Source organism: Trichosurus vulpecula, chromosome 6 (genome assembly GCF_011100635.1).
Source record: "Trichosurus vulpecula isolate mTriVul1 chromosome 6, mTriVul1.pri, whole genome shotgun sequence".
Lineage (NCBI taxonomy): Eukaryota > Metazoa > Chordata > Mammalia > Diprotodontia > Phalangeridae > Trichosurus > Trichosurus vulpecula.
Window position 1 is genome coordinate 188,926,696 of NC_050578.1, and position 18,436 is coordinate 188,945,131.

Here is an 18,436-nt window from a genome sequence, read left to right on the forward strand (position 1 = left end):
ACAAAGGGAAGAGGAGGGAGTGTATTCATGCTCACTAGTTCCTCAGAAGGAAGAGGGTAAATACTGTCCCACCTCTGCAAAAACAAAACAACAAACAAACAAACAAAAAACCCTCCTTTTTTTCCCTTTGTATTTAAGATGCTGTGGCCTAAGAATATAGGAATAAAGTTCAGTAAAGTTGATGCCAAAAGCTTTTCAGCAGTTTTGTGCATCAGGGAGCAAATGAACCAGTCTCTTCACAGATAAAACTAAGAAGGTACAAATGCAAGTACTTTTGAAAGCAAATTGAGTTTTTGGCAAGGGCTTACAACTTCCTGCTTGACAGATTTCAATTACCATGTGGAAAAGCTAGGAGCAAAAATGAGATAGGCTACATTGAGTTCCCATTTTACATCAGCACAAAATAAGGTAGAAATTCATTTTTAAGTAACTGTTTATTGAAATGGAGATTGCATCATGCAGAAAAGACTGCATAACCTCAGATGTCATTAAAACGGGGAAGGCTGGTTAATGCCAGAAGTCTGCATCTGTCTTCTAATGTAACTTCAGAGCACATAGAAAAAGAAGGTGCTCAAAGAGGAGGAGGTGGTGAACTAGGTCTTTTGCTTTAACAATGGAACTCAGATTCCCACCCTTGCAATCCTGGGCCCTGATAGGTGAGCTTTCAATGGATCTTGCCTAGAATCAGGCAAACACCATTTCCTAATCATCTCCAACCCATGCTGCTTTATAGACATGTACACACTCTCCTTATGAGAATGAGGACTACTCAAGCAAAGAATGCCTTGATATTCTCAGTGTTTAGCACAGTCACTGGCACATAATTAGTGCATAATAAATACTTCTTCATTTATTTCTGATCTTGTTATCATGCTGGAAGATGGTACACCTGAAAGTAATCCCTGCTGATGTGTCTACAAATGCAGTCAGCCATCTTTTTCGCACACATAGCCACTATGTTTTACTTGAAATGAGTCAAAAAAAAAAGCTACTTAGCCTTTTCCCTCCGTGCCTGTGTCCAAGTGTTCTACAACAGCCCTATTACAACGAATTTCTGATTTATTGCGTGGTCATAATATCATCCGTGGTTCACTTCTGTTAGCAGTAGGTTTGGCAGAGACCCCTAATCTTCCTCTACCATAACCAGTGACTGATCACTACAACCAATAACCACATTAGTAAGAATTTAGGAATTGTTCTATTGACACTGCCATAATCAAACTCTGCATATAGGACAAGTCTAGTTTAATCTGTGCTCTGTGTAAGTTCCTAATGGACAGCCCCCTGAAATCAGGAGTCATTTCCTCTAGTGAAACACAGGACAGTAATAAACCCCTCTCCAATCCCTATTGGAATGGACCGCCTAATGTGCTTGGGAAAGGATTATTTGGAAAATGGGATTGGGAGGAGTCCTTGACATTAGTGAATTGAGTAGATATGGTGGTATGCAAAAATAAAGTTCCTACTGTGTGAAAGGTACTATATGAGTCATTGAGAACACAAAAATAAAATCTTTGCACTCAAGGAGTTTATAAAAATATAAACTACAGGCACATAGCATGTTCATAGATGACTAAAACAAAAAATCCATGAGAAAAGAGCTGGTCAAAGTTGCATTCATCAAGAAAGGCTGTAAATAACACCTGACATTTGAGTCTGGCCTTGAAGGATGGGCAGAGGTGAGGAAGGACTAGGTTTTAGGCCTGAAGGGCACTCTATACAACATGGAGAAAGGAAATAGAAAGTTGATTTGGGAAAACAATTGGCAAGCTAAAGTGACAGAAATATAGAGGGTCATAAACAATAATAATAGGCGATAAATCTGGAAAGGCAAGTAGGAGCCAGATTATAGAGACCTTTAAATGATAGACTGAGGAGTTTTTATCTAGGAGTGATAGATTTGTAGCAGAAAGTTTTGAGGTATAGTTATTTCAGCCTTGGAATGATTTTTTTTTCTTTTTTTTAGGCATTTATGAGTTGGACGGATTGGAAAAGGGAAATACTATAAGTAGAAAGACTAATGAGAGGGATATTACAATAGTTCCTGTGCAAAGTGATACTGACTTGAACCAAGATAAGATTATGTTACGGGGCCAGTTAGAGCCGAGCCCTGCCCTCCTCAGACTTCCACGCCCAGGGCCTGCTGAGGTAAACTCAGGGCTCTGAGATATGGGTGGAGCCACGAGGAGGGGTCTCGCCTTTGTTGCCTCTGTAGCAATTCCAGGTCTTTGCCGAACCTGCTTGACCACATGGCACTTCCGGCTCTCTGTCTGGGCTTGCCAGAGCACATGGAACTTCCCTGTCCCAGGCACATGGACTGCCTGTCCGCAGGGAGCTTCAGGTTAGCGGGGGAAGAGAAGGGTAGGAGAGTAGGCGGAACCAGGACCACCCTAATGCCTATGTAAACAAAGATATAAAAATACTGCTTGCTGAAACAATAAACGGAGTTACTCACCACCTTCGGCTCCCACCCCATTCATTGTCCCTGAGATCAGGCCCTTTGCTAGGCAAAGGCCTGGGTGTGGGGGGGTAACAGATCCGCACAAGTTGGTTGTTGGGGCGGAGGACGTCAACAAAAAGCGTAGGGTGAAAGGAAAAATTCAAAGGTAACTCTCAAGTTGCATTGTCATGGAAGGAAAAGAGAGGAAGGGAAGAGTATCCAGGAAGAGGGAGTGATCAGCAATGTCAAATGTCAAATAGAATTAGGATTGAGAAAGCACCATCCTATTTAGTATTCAGGAGATTGCTAATAACCTTTAAGAGAAAACTGTCAGTTGGGTAGGGTGAGCATCTATATTACAAAAGGCTAAAAGGTGAAGTGTGGTGGTGTTCAGTTCTTTTTCAGTCGTGTCTGACTCATCATGACCCATTTGGGGTTTTCTTGGCAAAGATACTGGAGTGATTTGCCATTTCCTATTCCAGCTCATCTTACAGATGAGGAAACTGAGGCAAACAGAGTTACATGACTTACCCAAGATCACACAGCTAGCAAGTATCTGAGGCCAGATTTGAACTCAAGAAGATGATTTTTCCTGACTCCAGGCCCAGTATTCTATTCACTACACCACCTAGCTACTGCTATAAATAGAAACAATTTCTTTGACAGTGAGTCATTAGACATCTTACTGTTTAAATAGCAGTATTTATTGATTTTTTTATTCTCTTTTGCTAAGGGGGAAAAATTAGCTTTATGTCGGTTTCCTTGGTTGAGGTTAGCATAAGTCAGTGGGTCTAACCTTAGTTTTAGAGCTATGTTGTCTGCAAGGTTGTCTGTGATCATTTGTACATCCTCCTGGGAATATACATAACCTGAAAAAGACATATCACTACTGAGTGTTTTGGTTTGGGGGAGTTTTTTGGTCCAGACCTGAAATTTCATCAGTGTAAGGAACTTGCATTGTGGAAAAACTCCCTTCCCCAATGCAGATTGGCAAATTATCTGTAACTTGTGCCCTGAAGAGTTACCTTAAGCATTTGAAAAGTTAAGTGACTTGTCCAAAGTCACACAGGTAGTGTATGTCAGAGACAGGACTTGAATCGGGGGCTTAACTCCCTTAAGCTATGCTTCCTTTCTTATAGATGTTTAAGTATAATATATGTATCCACCTTATAAGACTGTATGTATAGACCTTGTTTAAATAGATGTGGCTCATGGATAGCATTGATAGATATGGACTAGGATCTGGCCTACCTCTTCAGAGATGTGGCTCATGGATAGCATTGATAGATATGGACTAGGATCTGGCCTACCTCTTCAGAGAACAAAGGCCATGAGTGCATTGCCAGGCTGAGTTCAAAGTGGGGTGGGGGAGAGACAGGCAAGGTCTGGGACAGCCAAAGTTGCAGAATCTCCTCCCCAGTCTCCAAGAGGAGTATTAACCTACAATTATATCTATGTGTTACCCTTCAAATATCTCTGGTCTAGGGATATGATAGGTTCAGAAATAAAAGCTACTTTCCTGATTGCAAAGTTAATCCTAGCCTTATAACACCAAATGCTAGTTACACAAAAGACCACCATCACAAATAAAAAATAGTGAGCAAACCCTACCCAAGCAAAACAGCAAATGCAAATTAGAGAAATTAAACAGCATAGAATATATCAAAGAATACACAAGAGTGAATGAGTCCTTCATCTGGGAGAGAGATGGGATCTCACTTCTATCAAGGAGAGAGAGAATAATCTCACCTAGAGAAGGTCCGTTTTAGAATCACAAGCAAAGTCAAAGGAATGATGGAGTTGGCTTTTCCATGAATGTCCTCTATTATTCCAAAGCCTTTCTCTTTCCACCACCTCTTTGGAGCTCCTTTCTTCATGTGACTCTCCCAAGAAATCCTGGAATCAACTTAGTAAGACCTTATGGCAGACACACATACCTTACTCAACATTCTAGCAAATTAAGAGTCATCTCCTGACTATGCAACACAGCACACAACTGTTACTCCCTCCCCTAGCTGAATGTGAGCCAAGTTATTTATACAAATAATTATAATTTTCCTTTTAAATTATAACCATTATGGCTAGATGTTTAATTTACTGTTTTATTTTTCCATATGTATTCCTTTCAAATCTGTCTTTGCATGACAGGATGAGAATTTGGATCCATGCAATACCAATTATAGTAATTACTGGATTGTTGAACTGTTTTTCATTTTTCTTATAATTTTAAGTAATTAACAATGTGTTTTAGATTATTTAGATTTCTGGCTCTCAATATTTTTTTACTTTGTGCTAGTGACCAACAGGCTGTTTTCACTGGACCTCTAGGTGGGCTCCTTTAGATGAGTCTCTGGTTACTCTGCTCTTATATTCTTCTTGGAAGAAGGGATTTGAATCATTGAGAGTACTATGTTTTTTGAGATGGCAGTTTCTACCCACACCAATCCAGGCCTTATGTCACTGTGACAGCCATAATTAAGAAGAGAGAACATTGAGAAATTCATGTTCTTAACTACTCACAAAGAAAAAAGTATGTAAGGAAAATGAAAAATTATTCTTACCTGTGGGTGTGAGGTTGAAGAATATTATTTTTGGTCCCAAATGAAATGATTCAACATCTGTTTTATAGTCATTGCATTGTTTTGTTTGATTTGAGGCCATCTTGAACTCCATCAAGGTTATTCTTCATTAAATGTCTACTTTGTTCCAGGAATTATATTCTAATTGCGCTGGGGATAAAGATACAATGAATGAAACAATCCCTACTCACAAGGAGTTTACATTCTAAAGAAAGATAGTGAATAAATGAGATCAAATGAACTATTTATGCTGAAAATGTAAAATGAAGCATTTAGTAAGATTATAGATTTTGCAACTAGAATTTTAATGTGGCATAATGCTTAAATACTTCTAATCAGCATGTGGTTTGTAGACATCTCATTGCCATTTTCACAACCAAATTCTCCTCATTTTAGTTTATTGTTCTGTATTTCACGAGATTCTGTCAGTGTTGGTGCTTACACCTTCCAGCTGTTCAGATCACCATCCATACACACCTTCCTGTCACATGTAATTATTGACTATGTCCTCCTGAATGCATTTTATATTACAGCTTAGCGCTTATATGTGTATGGGACAGAATGTTTAAATAATAGGAGAGACATCTTTAAGGGAAACAAAGTAAATTTATTCTACAAACCTTGCAAGATTCGGGCACACCTCCATAATGGAGGAGGTGAGGTAAAAGGGAACCGGCCTTAATTTATAGTCTTAATGAAAAAGATTCCCACCCACCTCTATCTCTTCTCACAATTGGCTGGGGGGGTGGGCTTACAGTCCACTTCTACTCTATATTATTTCAATAACCAATTGGTCTCTCTGTTTCTCCCCTATTTCAGTCATTCTTCGAAACAGCTGTCAAAGTGTCTTAAGCACAGATCTGGCCATGTCATTTCCCCTTCTCAACCAATCCCAGTGACTCCTGATTGGTTGTAAGATGAAACATAAATTCTTCTGTTTCACTTTTAAAGCCCTTCACGATCTTACCCAACGTGTGGTTCCAGTCTCATAGTATACTGCTCTCCCTCCCATACTGTATGATCCAGTTAAACTGGCCTTAACTCTGTTCCTAACACAGGACTCCATTTCTGCACTTTTGTACTGGCTATGTCCCATGATTGGAATGCACCCCTTCCTCATCTCTACTTCATAGACTTCTCTTCCAGACTCAGCTCAAGCACCACTTTCTAATTGAAGCCTTTCCTTATTCACTTAACAGCTAGTCCCCTCTCTCTTTAACTCTATTTCATTTATCTAATCTGTATTTATTATCCATATATTTGTGCTGTATATATTTGTATATGGACTTGTTTTACTTTTAGAATGTAAGTTTTTGAGAGTAGGAATTGTTTTATTCTTTATATTTGTGTCCCCAGAAGCTAGCACGGTGCCTGGCACATAGTTATTGAACTCTTCGGGTAAAATGCTTGTTGACTGATTGTTTTGTCTAGACCACACTGTGCCCTATTAAGTTGTAATTTTCTCTCTCTTTAGGACTTTGTGATGGGTCTTTCCATTTTGCTTCGAGGGACAGTACAAGAAAAACTCAACTGGGCATTTAATTTGTATGACATAAATAAAGATGGATATATAACTAAAGAGGTAATAATTGTCTTCTAGGCATAGCTGTTTTCACATTTTCTACTTAGAACTAATTTCATTTTCAACACTGAGGAGTTTTAAATTAAATTATACAATGAAGTCATAGAATTTATACCTGATCCAAGCAATCAAAAATATTTCATTAAATTAGTTTTATTTAGGGAAAATATTCTGAGAAGAATTTGCTGTGTAGGCTTATGATATTTTTATAGATCAGTAGAAGAGCTTAATTCTTCATTCATTAAAAAAAAGGATTTTGACCTTATGATCACTATCAATTATGAAATGGTCTATACATACATAACATACAGATTGCCTTATTTCTTCTTTTAGAAATTTTATTTTTAATGCTGATATATTTTGTTTTGATATAATTATTTCCCAATAAAATTTCTCCATAGAATCTTCCCTTAAAAATATGGCTGAACAAGTTGTGGTATATGATTGTGAAGGAATACTATTATGCTATTAAAAATGATAAGCTCAATGATCTTAGAAAAATGTGGAAACATTTGCATGAAATAATGAAGAGCAAAATGAGCAGAACCAAGAGAACACTGTATACAATAGCAGTAATATTGTTTTAAGGGTAACATTGAGCGAAAAAGTCATGTTGACTATTATAAATATCAGAATTAACTATAAAGAACATATGAAGAAGATGCTACCTGCGTAAAGAGAGAAGTAACAAATAGAAGTTTGTATAGAATAATTTTATATATATATATATACACATACATACATACATATATACACATACATACATACATATATACATATATATATACATATATATGTATATATATGCCTATTTGAGGCTAATGGTACCCATGGAGGGGAATGAGGGAAGGAGGAAAAAAAGGGGAGGGAAAGAAATTTACATGACACTTTATTATATATCTAAAAGGAACAGCAAGTTGTACATAATAGATTTTCAGTTTTATGTGCAATTATATTTTTATTATACTATGTTAAGAAATGCTTGGTTTATTCCATAAATTAAAAATAAAACAATGTTTTTTAAAATCGTTAAGCAAAATTATCCAATTGTGACTGACAGAACATGTTACTTTCAGATGCTGTACTTTGCCGTTTCCTGACAAAAAGGGAAGTGTATTTTAACTTCAGTCAACAGAATTAAGATTAGCTATTATATTTGACCTGAGTTCTGTTTTCTTTTAGAGTTATCTTCTTTTACATTACTGCAGTCATTGTGTATACCGTTGATATGGTTTTGCTTTTTTTTAACTCTGCACAATACATGCCAGTTTTCCAATTTTTCTATGAATCCTTCAAATCCTTTGTTCCTTATTGCACATTATAGTCACACCTCATGATCTTGTTCATTCCCTAATCACTGAACGCACAATTAATTTCCAGCTTTTGCTATTACAAATATTTGTGGGTATCTATGTTTATCCTATCCCTTCTCAAAAATCTGTTTTGCTTCTGACCATTGCATCACTTGATCCACGCTCCCTTTTATAATCCTCCTCCCCCTTTCTCTTATCCCCTTCCCCTCCTATTTCTCTTTTGGGTAAGATGAATTTCTATGCCAATTGTGTGTGTGTGTGTGTGTGTGTGTGTGTGTGTGTGTGTGTGTTTCCTCTTTGAACCAATTCCAATGAGAGTGAGGTCCAAGCATTGCCTGTCTCTCCCCTCCCCCGTTATCCCCACTATCATAAAAGTTCTTCCTTGCGTACCTCTTTTGTGTGAGAAAATTTTCCCCATTATGCCTTTCCTTTCCTCCTTCTCTCAGTGCATTATCCCAACATAATTGACTCACAGCATGCCCTCTATCTGGGTAGACTCCCTCTAACTGCCTTAAAAATGATGTCATTCTTAGGAGTTACATGTATCATCTTCCCATATAGGAATGTAAACAGTTTAACTTTATTGAGTCCCTTATGATTGCTCTTTCATTTTATGCTTCTCTCAGGTCTTGTGTTTGAATGTCAGATTTCTATTCAGCTCTGGACTTTTCATCAGGAATGCTTGAAAGTCCTCTGTTTCATTAAATATCTTTTTTCCATGAAGGATTATACTCAGTTTTGCTGGGTAGATTATTGTTGGTTGCCTTCTGGAATATCATCTTGTAAACCCTCCACTCCTTTAATGTGAAAGCAACTAAATCTTGTGTGATCCTGACTGTGGTTCCACAATATTTAAATTGTTTTTTCCTGTCTGTTTGCAATATTTCCTCTTTAACTTGGGAGCTCTGGAATTTAGCTATAATATTCTGGGAGTTTTCATTTTGGGATCTCTTTCAGGAGGTGATTAATGGATTCTTTTAGTTTCTATTTTACCCCTCTGGGTCAAAGACAGTTTTTCTATATAGTTTCTCAAAATATTATGTCTAGGACCTTTTTTTTATCTTGGCTGCTAAGTTGTCCAATAATTCTTAAATTCTCCCCAATCTATTTTCCAAATCAGCTTTTTTTAATGGATTATTTTCACATTTTTTTCATTTTTTATTTTATTGTATTATTTCTTGATGTCTCATGGAGTCATTAGCTTCCTCTCACCCAATTTTAATTTTTAAGGAACTATTTTCTTCAGTGAGGTTTATTTTAACTTCCTTTTTCATTTTGCCTATTCTTCTTTTTAAGGAGTTCTTTTCTTCAGTAAATTTTTGTACCTCTTTTACCATTAGACCAATTCTGTTTTTTTTAAGGGGTTATTTTCTTCAGTATTTTTTGTACCTCTTTTAGTATGCTGTTAATTCTATTTTCATCATTTCCTATCATCATTCTCATTTGTTTTCCCAATTTTCCCTCTACCACTCTTACCTTAAGTCTTCTAGGAAGTCTTGCTAGGCTTCTGTCTAATTACCATTTTACTTAGAGGCTTTGCTTGTTGATGTTTTGTAAGTTATTGTCTTCTTCTGATTTTGTGTCTTGATCTTCCTTGCCTCTGTAATAGCTGTTTATGATCAAGGATTTTTTGTATGCTTTTGTTTGTTTGCTTGTTTGCTCATTTTTCCTGCCTATTTCCTGACTTTGAACTTTATGTTAAAGTTGGGCTCTGCTCACCAGAGGATGGAGAGTCACTGTACTAAGCTTCAGGATTTTTTTTTTGTGCTGCTGTTTTCAGTGCTAGTCCTGAGGGTCTGTAAGTTTTTGGTGCTTCCAAGGTGGTATTATCCTAGAAAGGTATGATAACTGCTTTCTTGGTCTGAACTCTGGTCTTTTCCCAGGAATGGCTTCTGCTCCCCTGTAGAGGCAAGTGCTAATGCTCCTCTTTGCCTTGGAATTGATACCAGGGCCTCTGCTCTCTTGTGACCCTTCACAAGTGTTCCTTTCCACCCTGGAACTGTGATCCAGAACTGCTATGGGCAACAGAGTTGCCAATCAGTGCTAGCTGTACCCAGTCCCAGCAAAGGATCCCCTATAATCTCTTTCTGACCAGTTGTCTGACCCCTTTACAATCTATGGGCTGAAAGCTCCCAAAGCTGTTGCACCTGCTGCTATTGTAACCATCTCCAGGGCCTACCACTGGTGCTGGAAACACAGGTTTTGTGCTCCAGACAGCTCTCTACCAGGTGTCAGACATCTCATGTCAATCTCCTAAGTTTCCTTAAGCTGGAAAAATGTCTTACCCTGACTTTTTGTTGGCTCTAGTTGCTCCAAAATTTGATAGATATAGTGAAGAGAGGCAAAGAGGAATATTACATTTTGCTTAAAGGCATTATTAAAGGAAAAGCTAACCAAAGTTCAAAAAGAATTAACAAAACAATAATTGTAGGTGACTTTAGCATGCCTGTTTTAGAGCTAAATAAAAGTAGCAGATCAAAAAAAGAAAAGGAAATTATAGATCTAAAGAAACTTTTGGAAAAAAACTAGATCTAACATACCCATAGTGATTACTGAATGGGAATATAATGGAATATGCTTACACTTCAGCATCATAAAGCACATTTACCAAAAATAAACAAACAAAAAACCCTGCTCATATGCTAGGATTAAGAATTCATAGAAAAATACGGAAGGGCAGAAATATTAACATTTTTAATACATAATAAATTAAGAATCAATCAGGGAAATATGAATAAAAAGAATCAGATATAAATTAAACAATAATGCCTAAGGAATGAGAAGTCAAAGAACACATCACAGAATCAATAATTAAATACATTTATAGTATACAGCTAAATCAGTCCTTAGAGAAAATTTTTCTCTCTCTGAATATTTTTATTAACAAAATCAATCCAGAACTTATTAGGTACGTCCTATGTGTCAGGTACCATAACATATGGTATGGATACAAAAACAAAATATTCCCTTAGTTCAAGGAGCTTATATTTTGTCAGGAATAACACTGTATAATGTGAGTAGATATAGATATAAATAAATACATAACATATACAAATTAAAATACAAAGTAACATTTTTAGATAAGCATTGTCAGTTGGGAGATAAGGATCATGAACAGTTTCATGTAGGAGATAGTGTTTGAGCAGAAGTTTGGAGGAAATCAGGGACTCTGAGCATTGGAAATGATGAAGAAGCACCTTCCCAGCATAGACATCATCCCAATGAATCCCCAGACCAAACTTCCCTCTTTGATTACACTCTCCTATATGTATATCTCTCATTATTAGAATGAAAGTTCCTAGAGGGAAAAGACTGTTTCCAGTTGTAGTTGTATCCTCAGCAGTTATAGCACCAGACACTTAATAAATGCCTAGTAAATCCTTTTTCATTCATTGGCAACTACTGTTAGGGGAAAATGCCTAAACAAAGCATAAAGAGATTATAAAAGACAAACTATTTTCATTATATACAATTAAATAAAATCATTGTAGCTTAGAATTAGGAAGAAAGATATAGCTAGGGAAGATATTTGCATTTAATATATGAGTAAATTCTGTTATCAAAAACATGTGAGGAATTGAAACAAATCTATAAACTATCATTCTCCAGTGGACAAGTAATCAAAGTATATGAACAATATTTTCAAAAGGAGAAAAGTAAAACTGTCAGTTACCATCTGAAAGGAAGTCAATTCAGAAAATATTTATTGAGTATCTACTTTGTGCCAGGCACTGGGCTAGGTACCTGGGATATAAAAACAAAAATGAAATAGTCCCTGCTCTTAAAGAGCTTAGTTTGTCCTGAAACAATGGTTGCAAAGATAAATATATAACAAACACAAAGAAAATACAGAATAATTTCAAGGAAGAGGAAAAACACTAATTGAGAAGAGGCAGCTATTCTATGCTTTGAAGAAGCTATGGAATCTACCAGGGTGAGAATTCAAAATAAAAGAATTCTCATACTTACTGAGTTGAAAAAAGATGGCAAAAGAAAAAAGTGTGTAGTGGGGTGAAATTAAATTTTGGAAGTGCTAAAGGATGGCAGAGATAGCAATGCCCTCTTGTAGATATTGTAAACGGGTTCACTTCTACTGGAAAATAATTTTGAATCATACAAAAAGAACTACTGAATCATTTATTTGTTTGACCCAGAAATCCAATTACAGGGATTTATGTCTCAAGAAGATTGACTGAAAAAAGTCAATATGTACAAAAATGTTTATAGTGGCATTATTTGTGACCGTAGAAAGCTGGAAACAAAATATGTATGAAGGATTTTAGAGTGAGTGAATAAATTGTGAGATATATGTAATATAAACATATGTGTGTATGATGTTAGTAGGATGTTACCATTCTGAAAGAAATGAAAAATGCGTATGAAGTGATACAGAGTGAAGAAACAGAGCCCAAAGAACAATATACGCAATGACTACAAAAATGTTAATAAAGATAAGACTAAATGATAACAAAATCCAGAGATAAATTACAGGCAATTCAAGTTAATACACTTCTACTAAACAGTCAACCATGGAAGTAGAAAGTAACATATATAATCAGTCATAATAACTTGAGCACTTTTGCTTAACTGTTTTTGAGGAATATCCTTTGGGGGAGATAGGTATTCTTTGGGTGTTTGTTGGAAAATGTCTATGGTGTTAAACAAAATGCAGTATTGAGATATGAAAAAAATTATATGAAATGAAAAATAGGGAATAAAAGATATCATGATGTACTCCCATCCACATAGAGTAATGTCTTACTCAAGCTACTTTTTCTTTTAGGAAATGCTTGATATAATGAAAGCGATATATGATATGATGGGTAAATGTACATATCCTGTTCTTAAAGAGGATGCCCCCAGACAACATGTGGAAACATTTTTTCAGGTAGGAACAGAAGAGGAGGATAGTAGGTGTGCAGAGTTAGGAGCTCCTCCACTAAATGCTTCCTTATAATTTTTATGGTTTAAAAAATATACGTAGTATCATAACTAAAACAGGTAAAGATCAGAATGTGGAATGGATTGTTTTGGAGGCAGTGGGTTTCCTTTCATTGTACATCTTTAAACAAGGTGTTATTATTTTAATACTAATATGTCTTATTTCTGAACAGAAAATGGACAAAAATAAAGATGGGGTAGTTACCATAGATGAATTCATTGAAAGCTGCCAAAAAGTAAGTATCACCATAAGTAAAGAATGTAAGATACCACATCCCCTCAATTAGCTTAATAACTAGGTATAGTGCTGTCAGCTAACCCTCTCGAAACTCTATGTTTCTATATACTCAGGGCCTGGCCTACGAGGGTTAATATCTAGGCTAGCCCAAGGGTAATAACAAGTAACAATAGAAAGAGAAACAATGTTGGCAGCTAGGTGTTGCCTGGAGTCAGGAAGATTCATCTTCCTGAGTTCAAGCTGGTCTTAGACACTTACTAGTCATATGACCCTGGGCAAGTCACTTTAACCTATTTGCCTGAGTTCCCTCATCTGTAAAATGTGCTGGGGAAGGAAATGGCAAACCACTCTGGTATCTTTTCCAAGAAAACACCAAAAAGGGTGACAAAGAGTCAGACATAACTGAACAACACAAGAACAGTGTTATATGGTGGATAAAGTTCATCTTAAAGTCCTCCTGCCTCTGATACATATGGCTATGTAATCATGGACAAGTTACCTTTCTGTGTCCCAAGCCATTTTCTAAAACTATAAATTATAGATGTTACTGACCTGTGCTGTGATGTTCTATACCAGAATGGATGAAATAGGTTTCTACCAAAAATAGTTGTAATTCATTTATATAGCATTTTGACACAAGCCTTCTTCCCTCTGCACCAGTACCTAAACAAACAACGGAACCCACTGACGATGATTTCCTTTGTTCATCTACATTTGTGTTTCCCAAAACTTTAAGGGAGAGGACTTCTGAGTGAAGATTAATGAACAGTAATTTATTTTTAAAAGCATGTAGCCTTAAAAAAAAAGCCTGTGGATCTCCTCATGGGTGCAATATTTAATACAGAGAATGTAGACAATGTACTTAGTATCTGGATATAGGAAAGTAGCTTTGACAGGACTGATTATGTGGCACTCTTTGCCAACATTGCTATTTTTTAAAGCACGTGGATATTTCTGAATCACAATCACGCTATGTATTGGGGGGAGAGGGTGAGTTTATGTCTAAGTATCTACAGCTATAAAAAATTTCAAACTTCCAAGTTCATTTATGTTTGAGAAACATGATGTGCCTTCCTACCATGCAGGCAAACAAACCCATCACTGTTCATCAATGGCAAAGCATGCGCTGGAGTTGAAAATCAATTCTCAATAAAAGTGTATCTTTATTTATAACTAATTCCCCTAAGTGTTTATAGACAAACAAATTATGGTAAAATGCTTTGAAAATGCTAAATGGGAAAAACTCAATATTTTTGCTCTCTAGCCTTGAAGTACTAATGAGAGGCCATATAGTAGAATGGAGAGGACACTAGATTTGAAGTTAGGAAGCCCTTGATCCCAGTCTCACTTCAGACACTTTCTAGCTGCACAAGCATGGCCAGGTCACTCACTTAGAGCCTCAGTTTCCTCATCTGTATAAGGAGAGACTTAGACTGGATGTGCTCCAAGGATCCTATCAGCTCTAAATCTATGATCATACAGTGATCCTACTTCAGTCACTGAATATCAAATTTCCATGATGTTTAAAATAGGATTTTGTTTTTAATTCCCAGTAACCCTTTCAGTTCATCAACATGTATTTCAAGGTACTAATGACTGAAAAAAAACCAAGTAGATACAAATCTTTAATGCTGCTTCTGCTATAAATTATCTCTTCATAGAAATTCCACTACCAGCAATGGATCATTTCAGTTGAGAGTCTAACTGCCTCCAGGGATATTCCTGGGAAACAACCTCAAAATGACCAGTTCCTCAATTTCAGTGAAATCCACTGAGATGTCAGTTTCCTATAACACTGAGAGGGTCCTATATAGCCAGTAAATGTTAGAGGTAGGACTTGACCCTAGGTCTTTCTGGCTTTTAGGGAAGCTCTCTACACCATGCTTCCCCTCACATTTCTGGAGAACATCCTTAAGGATGAAAAACTGCCCAAAGGTTCTGCATCCATAATAGGCTTCCTCAATAAAAATTCTCCTCTGCCATTTTAAGACCCCTTATTTATAAAACTGGACCTATGGAACTTAGGGTCTACAAGAGACTTCGAGGTCCAATGCCATCATTTAGCTTTGCTCTTTTGTACTTATCTCTGACCTGGCTTTTTTGGTTGAGTCACCTCTCTTGCTCCTTCTGTTGCTGTTATTATATGTTTATATGTTGTTGAGTTTGGGGAGATTTCAACTATCATCAAAAAAACAGCTATTTAAAGTCTTGACAACAACCTAAAAACATAGGTGCTTCTATAAATAGAATCTATATTTAAGATATATATCTTAATATTAAGGTATTAGAAGTTTATAAAAACAATATTTGTTATTTTATTGCTCAAGTTGTGATGGTTGTCATATGTGTTTGAGCGTGGGTGCATGTCCATGCATTTGTGTACTTTAGAGTGGGGAATGGGAGGTCAGAGTAATAGCATACCTTTAATTGAAACAATTAAAATTTAATCCATGTTTTTTTGTCTCCTTACAGGATGAAAATATAATGCGCTCCATGCAGCTCTTTGAAAATGTGATTTAACATGTTGGTTAGATCTTGAATTTAATAGACAAATGTGAACTATTCTAAAACAATACTTAAAGTTGGAGTTACCACTTTTAGCATAGACTGCTCAGCTTTACACTGAAGCATATTATGCAAATAAGCTTTGTTTTATTATAAAGCCATCCCCAAAGTTATTTATTTCCAAGATATCAATTTGCATCCTCTTCATTATACCACTGAGTTAATAGGATGTTCCAAAAATTTCCTACCATGAGGCTATTCAAAGAAATGATACCTGACAAACACATAATTTTATTGATACTCCAACCCTGGGATTATTGAGGCTTTCGCACATCAAAGTGATGTTATGATAGTGGTTTTTGCTACCCATTTGTATTAGAATCTAACCCCAGGATTATAAATGTTTTTTTCTAAAATATTGGCATCAGTGTTTAATTTACAGAAATTAGATTTCATTTCCATATTTGTATGCTGTAATCCCATTTATATACTTTGAGTAAACAAAAACAATTACCGCTATTAAAAAATTATTTGCAGTCCCTGTTTTTGTGGGTTTTCCTCCTTTTGTTGAAGTCTCCTTTTGCTGAAGCCTTTAATTCATTTATCTGGCATTTTTCTACTATTAGAACTAAAACAATTTATTACCAGATGACAGCATACTTCTTTGGAGTAAGGCTTATTAATAAGCATTTGTTGGTTTTCCATATTAGAACCCAAATCCCACATAACGTATATAATTTGGGACTTGCTCAATATGATAGCCCTCACTGGGCTTCACTCTTCCTATGAAAGAATGAAAATGAGTGAATCCTAGTATCACTACATGAATGTCCAAGTCCACAATATCCACATTGTCTACAATGAAGATGAGGATTTACCCTTCCACCACCCAGGTTTAAATTAAGGCTCACTAGTAGATGAGCATCCAGTAACACACATTAATGATTAATAACAATCAGCCTAAGGTCAGGTTCATCTCTGGCCTGACTTTACCATTTGCATTTCTATGACACAAAGAACACTCACCTATATACAGTGGGGAAGAACATTAACATAATTTCATTTTGAAGGAAAAATATATTAATAACTATAATAATGGGACAGTAGAGAATGAGTTATTATTTCAATTATTTAACTGGATTATTTGAGTGGATTAACAGCACACAAGCCCCAATTTTAAGTATCATCGTTACTTTCAAGGATCTTAGGCCTATAAAGTTCCCACAATAATACTAAAGATACAACCATCTTCATTTTTCTGCAAATATCACAAAAACAAAGAAGCTTCTGGGGTAGAAGGAATTTTGCAACTTTGTTTCACAAAAATATATCAGGGATCTATTCTGGTGTAAAGATAAGATGTTGAATGTTCTGCTATCACCAGTGTAGGATTAAGAGTAGTACAATACATGTACGCTTGAAATTTGCCATTAGAGTATGTGTGTGTGTGTAAGCTCAATGTATACATTTTGTATTTTAAAAAGGAAAAATAAACAAAAGTAGAATGTATATAACCCTAATGTTTATGTTTTAGGTCTTCTTTTCCCCCTTAAAAACATAAGTAGTTTAAAAAAATTTTTCATTGACTTATTGCAAGAGACACCTCTTTGTCTCTTCAGGACCCAGAACAAAGTGGGGGCAGTCATGTAGGGGAAAGCTATGAATTGGGAGTCAAGACCTGGGTTCAAGTCTTGGTTGTATTATTTATTAACTGGTAAGTCACAACCTCTATGAGCCTGTTTCCCATCTCTAAAATAAGGATTAAATGGGAAAAAGCTATTGTAATCTTCACTGGAATTTTTGAACCCCTATAATACATAGGGAGTGCTACAGTGGTTTTAATCATGTTTTCTAAGATGCTAGCTAATGCACTCAATTTTGTAATATTAGTAAATTTTCTAATTCTACTGTCAATTCTATTATCAAGAGTAGTGGCCTTCAAACTCTTTACAGTTATTGAACCCTTACTGTAAATAAAATTCTAGGAGCACGCTTAGAATAAATCAAGAATTATTTTAAATATTTACATATTATTAATGGTACCAAATAACATAAGGATCATTTTACAATTACATTAAACATAAGAAAAATTAAATATTGGCTTAGGATAGCTAGCAATGACAAAAGTGACCTCTTCACACATCCCCTCAAAAGCCTACTTTTGTATTTCAGACTTAGAGTAGAATAGGAAAAGGGATCTAAACATAATAATTTTCTCCCAACCACTCTTCATGGGATTTGCTGGAGAGGATGGAGGGTATATAGATAAATGTGGCGATTTCTCATAAGTTAGCTTGGAAAATAGGGGAGAGAGACTTTTTTTTTTTGCATATACAGTCTCTTATAGCATGGCAACAGCTAAAACTATAGTTAAGGACTTGTCTCCAGCCTCCCTCCCTAAACTCTCTTAGGGAGGAACATAAGCATAGGGACTACATATTCCAAAAGGAAAATCAGGACAAGTCTAAGGATTATTTTTTCCACATTTGTAAAATAAACATTATAAACATCCTAGAAAATCTATGCATTGTAGATATGTATATCATATATATGGATACAAAGGGCAACTAAAGGGCACATTATATGGGCTAAAAATGTTGATGAAGATTATATAGCTTACAAAATTAAGCACTTACGGTGTGTGTGTGTGTGTGTGTGTGTGTGTGTGTGTGTGAGAGAGAGAGAGAGAGAGAGTACTTTTTTTCACTTAATCCTCATAACTGCGAGGTGGATAGTGCAGCTTGGTTGTACGGTAGGTAACATGCTAAACTTGGAATCAGCAAGATCTGAGTTCAAATCCTGTCTTAGAAATTTAATAGCTATGTGACAAATAGGAAA

General features: G+C 36.0%; 1 protein-coding gene across 1 annotated transcript in view; it reads left to right on the forward strand.

Annotated features, from left to right (window-relative positions):
* The window catches only part of KCNIP4 (potassium voltage-gated channel interacting protein 4), a 140,236-nt gene extending 123,120 nt beyond the window's left edge, over positions 1 to 17,116 (forward strand). The window contains exons 5-8 of the mRNA XM_036763394.1: positions 6,494 to 6,601; positions 12,698 to 12,802; positions 13,029 to 13,091; positions 15,566 to 17,116. Coding sequence (XP_036619289.1) covers positions 6,494 to 6,601; positions 12,698 to 12,802; positions 13,029 to 13,091; positions 15,566 to 15,613 — 324 coding nt within the window. The 3' untranslated portion in view covers positions 15,614 to 17,116. The remainder of the gene's footprint in view (positions 1 to 6,493; positions 6,602 to 12,697; positions 12,803 to 13,028; positions 13,092 to 15,565) is intronic.
* The last annotated feature ends 1,320 nt before the right edge of the window (positions 17,117 to 18,436 follow it).